The sequence below is a fragment of the Dendrobates tinctorius genome, unplaced genomic scaffold, assembly GCF_039654945.1.
Source record: "Dendrobates tinctorius isolate UK_male_01 unplaced genomic scaffold, ASM3965494v1 ptg000022l, whole genome shotgun sequence".
In the NCBI taxonomy this organism is placed as follows: domain Eukaryota; kingdom Metazoa; phylum Chordata; class Amphibia; order Anura; family Dendrobatidae; genus Dendrobates; species Dendrobates tinctorius.
The window spans coordinates 80,704,577-80,710,168 of NW_027361690.1; the positions used below are offsets into that span (position 1 = coordinate 80,704,577).

Here is a 5,592-nt window from a genome sequence, read left to right on the forward strand (position 1 = left end):
GAAGTTAACCACAGACGCTTTTTCTAAGTGGTTCATGAAAGTGGGCTAATGCTAGAGAAAGTAGGAAGATGCAGCTGAAGATTTATAGCTATCTAAGAAATTTAGAAGCCCCTAACTCTGATAGTGAAAAGTTTCACCACTTGTGCCGGTTTAAAATGTTTGTTGAAGACATGCCACTGTATTGTAACCTAAAGAAGGATGTCTGTGTCTCCTGCTGTGCTTTTTTGATCAATGAAATGAACAGTAAAGTCAAACTTGTTTTTATAGTGAAAAATGAGGATGAATGAACTCATGGAGATCAACATCCAACACTGCGGAGACACCATCACATGTTTCTCAACACAGTGATGCTAGAGCATTGCCCCTATCCCTTATGGGAAATATACAAAAACATGTAAATCAACATGTGATGGTGTCTCCGCAGTGTTGGATGTTGATCTCCATGAGTTCATTCATCCTCATTTTTCACAGTCTTTTACTAAGCATTGCTCCTACTAGCCAGTTTCCTACTCCACACTGATGAGGGGCAATACCCCAAAACAGCTGTCTGTGGATGGATACCATGTTTTGGCATAGATGGTTTCCTTCATTGGAGACTGCCCTTCCTGTGGTTGTTCCTTCCCGGTGAAAGACCTGGCTAGTCATTGCTTGCGTTGAGAAACATGTGATGGTGTCTCCGCGGCTCTTGATTTACATGAAACTTGTTTTATACACCGTTGTGATCTCTCATTCGTGGGGTCACGGGGAACCCCAGCCACGCTGTGTGGCAGCCCAGAGAAGCCGAGAGGTGTCAACAGCTACAACAGCATCACGCACACTGGAAACAGGCCCCTGTTTTCGGTAATGTGCTAAGGTGTCTGACTCATGACACTCGCCTACGGCTACCACCCTGGCCACTGTTTCACAGTATACACACTATATTATTCAGTCCATCTCTATGTGTGAGATCCTGCCCCAATGTGTCCGCCTATTTCTTTTTCACCTTAATCATGTGTAATTTGCATTGTAACAAACCCTCACCTGTCATATTTGCTTTCTACTGTAGGAGGAGGCTGTGACAATCTTTTAAAGGACATAGGTCGTTTTCCTGTCCCCCTGGCCCGTATGTACATTGCGGAAACGATTTTGGCTGTGGAATACCTGCACAGCTATGGTGTGGTCCACCGAGACCTGAAGCCCGAGAAGTAAGTGACCCTTATAGTATAATAATGGGGAAGAAGGTTAAAGTTTCTCTTACAGTATATGGGTTATTACTTGGGGCTAACTTCATTTTTTTCTTTCACAGCCTCCTGATAACATCAACAGGACATATTAAAGTCACGGATTTTGGACTTTCAACACTCGGCATCATGAGACCAACATCAGACATCTACAGAGCTCCAATTGAGGACATCACCAGCGAGTTCGATGATAATGAGGTCAGCTTTACTTACCGGACCTTCTACTTCACAAATCTCATCTCTTTCTCCTTCTCTGATAATTTCTCATCTAGAAAATGTTTCCATTGATGTTATGTATCACATTTATATTTATTGATCATCATCTAATTATTCTGTTGTATTCCAGACTGGTGGCACCCCTCATTACATGGCTCCAGAAGTCATCTTAAGGAAAGCATATGGCAGGCCTATTGACTGGTGGTCAGTAGGGATCATCCTATATGAATTTCTTTATGGATTTACACCATTTTATGGAGATTCCCAAAGGGAGATTTTACTCAGTGTCGTCAGGGGTAAGTAAAATATTCTGAATGCTGTGTGATGTCACAGTTATTTGGTTTAATTGGTTTTGTGCTTTAGTTTCTAGCTTTGTTAAGGAAAATGGTTTATATGAAAATAAATGTAAAGGTTGAATTTCCTGTAATATTTGCTTTTTATATAACAGATCACATAACTTGGAGATATAATGAATACATTGCGCCACATGATGCTCGGAACCTGATAACTGGGCTGCTCCAAAAAAATCCAGCACAGAGACTTGGGACAGGTAATATTATAATAGTATTATTAATGACTTATTATACCTCTCTGACCAGACAAATGGTTGTGTCTGTGAGGATCAGCACTGAGGTTTTCTTCCTACTTTCAGTACAATTCCTTCATGTCAGCTACATTACATCTTCAGTTTTTAATATAAACAATAGAGATATGGACCAGCTTCTTTGACAATGACTGTATTGCTTTCTTTCTTGTCTTCCTTTTCCAGGAGGAGCAAATGAGATAAAAATTCATCCATTTCTATGTTGCTTAAGTTTTCTCAACCTTCCAAGTCAGAAGCCCCTGTTATGTCTTGATCTAGCATCAGATGAGGACACCTGCTACTTTAATAGTAAGTAAAATGAGACGTCATCTGCCTGAAACTGCAGTGTGTCTTGTCTTTCATGTTATGTGTCAATTATTTCCCATTATTATTAGTGATAGCATGGTGACTGTCTGACCATGGTCTTATACTAATAATCTTTTATAACTTTTGTCCTTTGCAGCTAGCTTTAAGAAACACCAACATATGGATTCAGATGAGGAGAACACAAGTGAGGACAATGACTGTCCAGAAGTCCAAAATTTTGTGTCATCTTCTCAAAGGTTTTCTAAAGTAAGTATGTGGACAATAAAATGTATAAAACCTATAATTAGAAAAAAGTTTAAATATAAGATATCTTATAAAAATAAATAATAATAATAATCTTTATTTTTATATTGCGCTAACATATTCCGCAGCACTTTACAAATTGCACACATTATCAACACTGTCCCCGATGGGGCTCACAATCTAAATTCCCTATCAATATGTCTTTGTAGTGTGGGAGGAAACTGGAGTACATGGAGGAAACCCACACAAACAAGGGGAGAACATACAAACTCCATACAAATTTTATATTTCTCTGATTGTTTCAGCTATATACAAAAAGTACCGGGATGATGAACAATGTAGAAGAGCGTATGTTGTCTTCAAAGTGTTTCCCAGAGAATAGCGAGCAAAGCTCAGACATGTGAGTAGATTATTATCATGAGATTTAGGTCTGATGTATATTCAGATCCAAATATAAGACACGAGAACACAAATATAGTTCCAGCATCCAGCTCTTAATGATTTCTGATTTCTGTGGGTCTGGCTTGTGATATCACTGTAGTAATAACTGATCAATGTGACCAGCCATTCATTTCCAGTTCACTACAGACCAATATTACTAGTTACACTCTATTCCTGCTGGTAGAATTGGGATTACAGACAGATGTTCTTCCATTTTTCTATTGATTTTACTTTGAGTTTACTTGTCTTTCTTCTACCAAACAGGCAGAGAGAGTCTTCTTCCAAACTTGATGGTGACAAAATCAGCGAGTCATCCTCGCTCTCATTGTCAGGTATGTACAGATTTATAGGCCACACTATTATAAGCTATAATAAAAAAGTAAATTGTGGATCAGCTCTTAAAGACTCAGAAAATTACTCTCTTTATTCCCATTGTCCCCCTTAGTATTCCGTTTTTTGTTTTGTTAAAATCCCCATATGGTTCCAGAGATATGGGACTTTTTATTTAGTGCTAACACTTACGGTCTTTTCCAATGGGGCGTGGCTCACAGGATTCTCTGGAGGCATGTTTACAGGCAAAAATTACCTATGAGTCACGCCTCCATGGTAAAGATAATTACAATTAGCACTAAATAAAAAGGCCCAAATCTTCAGAACCCTATGGGGGATTTTAACAAATCTAAAAGAAACAGAATAGTCAAGGGATCAGTGGAAATACAGTAGAGTGAATCCTGGACACTTTTGACCTAGTGACAGGTCCCCTTAGAAGTTACTCTGACATTTTATCTAACTGATTACATAATAACATTGTGGCTAGCTGCAAGTAATGTCATGTTAATAAGGGGACATATTTCCTTTGGGAGACCCCACATGGCGACACACAGAGAAGCTGCAGGTGCATATTAAGGCCTGTTTCATACCTCCGTTGTCAGCGGTCAGCTGAAATCCGCCAAAGGTGGAAAGAAACTGATCCGTCTCCGTTTAGCGATGTCGGATGACATTGGACCACGTAGGAGAACGGATTCGTGGAAGAAGCAATGCAGCTTGATTTAAAGTGCCAGCGGTCGTCTCCATGGCCGCGATCTCGCGGGAGGCCGGTCGTCCCCATGGCCGCGATCTCGCGGAAGGCCGGTCGTCCCCATGGCCGCGATCTCGCGGGAGGCCGTGCGTCCCCATGATCGCAATCTCGCGGGAGGCCGGGCGTCCCCATCGATCTCGCGGGAGGCCAGGCGACCCCAACCATGGGAGCGATCGCTTGCGGGAGGCCGGTCCGGTATTCAAGATCGGGAGGTTGGTGCCCGTGAGGAGAGAGAGAGAGATTTTAGCGGCTCCCGGGACGGTAGTTAAGGGTTAAAATGCTTCCCGGAGAGAAAATAGCGGACGGTCACTGCAAAAAAACGTTGCAGGGTCCGTCTCATCCGCCCGGGAGCCACTAAAATCTTGGCGGATCCATAAAGTAACGGGTGTGACGGACGACCGTCAGTCAAGATCCGCCTATAATGTAAGTCTATGGGTGTAAAAAACGGATCCGCCCCTTTTTTGGCGGATCCGTTTTTTAAAAAATTTGGCGGATCTTGACTGACGGGAAAAAAATGATGTGTGAAACAGGCCTTAATCAGTTTGTATAATCTATAAAGGTACAAAGCTAATCTTATAGAAGTTTATCATCAACATCTGTTTCTGAATTTTTGATTAGATTCTCCTGCTCAGAAGAGAAGAAAATCTGCACGAAAATTGAAAAAACAACAAAAAACAGATAGTAGAAGAGGGGGAAAGGAGGCGAGGTAAGTGTGACAATAGGGTCCATGTTTTATTATGTCAATGAGAAGAATTCATGTGGAGCAGATGTCATCTGTCAGTGGTGGGATTGTCACATGTATGACCACTGACAATGATCCCCTTACCCATGTATGGAGAGCATCCCTCTACCGTCCTCTCTCAGTGACACCACAGTGGTATCCTCTAAAATGGAGTCCCATTACTTACATGAGTTTTACATCTTTTCTCATAGGTTCCATCTTCCGCCGGATGATATCATCGTGTCGGCGTGGATTCTCCAGGGCTGCTCGCGCTGTCAGAGAAAGCTGCATTTTTGCCTGCTATCCCCAGAGCACCAGAGACATCGCATGGACAGAAGACCCCCACATCTAGAGCCCTGAAGAAAGTGCGGCACGTCCACCATCAGTGCTGTACCTATATGGAAGGACTTGTACATCTACTTGTGGCCTTCTGACCAGCACAAAACATCTTCAAAAGACGAAGGCATCTTCAAGAACATCTCTTGATCCTTTCCTTCAATGCTTAATTTAAAAATATCAATAAATAAAAATATAAAATTGATTAATGTCATTTTGAATCTAATTATAATGGTGATAGTAATGGCATATCAATACGATACACGTCATAAATGTCTCAAGGGTAGGACACAAAACATGAGAAGATTGGTTCTATATTTCCCATTAACCCTCTAAACCAGGCCAATAGTGGAGGAGAGTAACACATATTCCGTTATTCCTAAGCGTACATGTACATAGCACTTTACAGATGCCAGCATGCCCACAT

At 41.5% G+C, this 5,592-nt stretch overlaps 1 protein-coding gene and 1 long non-coding RNA gene across 2 annotated transcripts; both read left to right on the plus strand.

Annotated features, from left to right (window-relative positions):
* Positions 1–1,120: 1,120 nt before the first annotated feature.
* On the plus strand, positions 1,121–2,165 carry LOC141084430 (microtubule-associated serine/threonine-protein kinase 3-like). Its single transcript, XM_073569155.1, has 5 exons — positions 1,121–1,184; positions 1,286–1,418; positions 1,567–1,732; positions 1,885–1,986; positions 2,089–2,165. The coding sequence occupies exons 2-5, from the start codon at positions 1,350–1,352 to the stop codon at positions 2,163–2,165; spliced, it is 414 nt and encodes a 137-aa protein (XP_073425256.1). The 5' UTR covers positions 1,121–1,184; positions 1,286–1,349.
* Positions 2,166–2,210: 45 nt separating this feature from the next.
* On the plus strand, positions 2,211–2,951 carry LOC141083980 (uncharacterized). Its single transcript, XR_012230884.1, has 3 exons — positions 2,211–2,328; positions 2,483–2,592; positions 2,895–2,951. It is a non-coding gene; the product is annotated as an uncharacterized lncRNA (long non-coding RNA).
* Positions 2,952–5,592: the final 2,641 nt, after the last annotated feature.

Coding starts and splice junctions, on each gene's coding strand:
- LOC141084430 (XM_073569155.1), top strand. CDS start 1,350: ATGAGACCAACATCAGACATCTACAGAGCTCCAATTGAGGACATCACC. Junction 1,419..1,566: donor GCGAGTTCGATGATAATGAG/GTCAGCTTTACT, acceptor GTTGTATTCCAG/ACTGGTGGCACCCCTCATTA. Junction 1,987..2,088: donor AGCACAGAGACTTGGGACAG/GTAATATTATAA, acceptor TCCTACTTTCAG/TACAATTCCTTCATGTCAGC.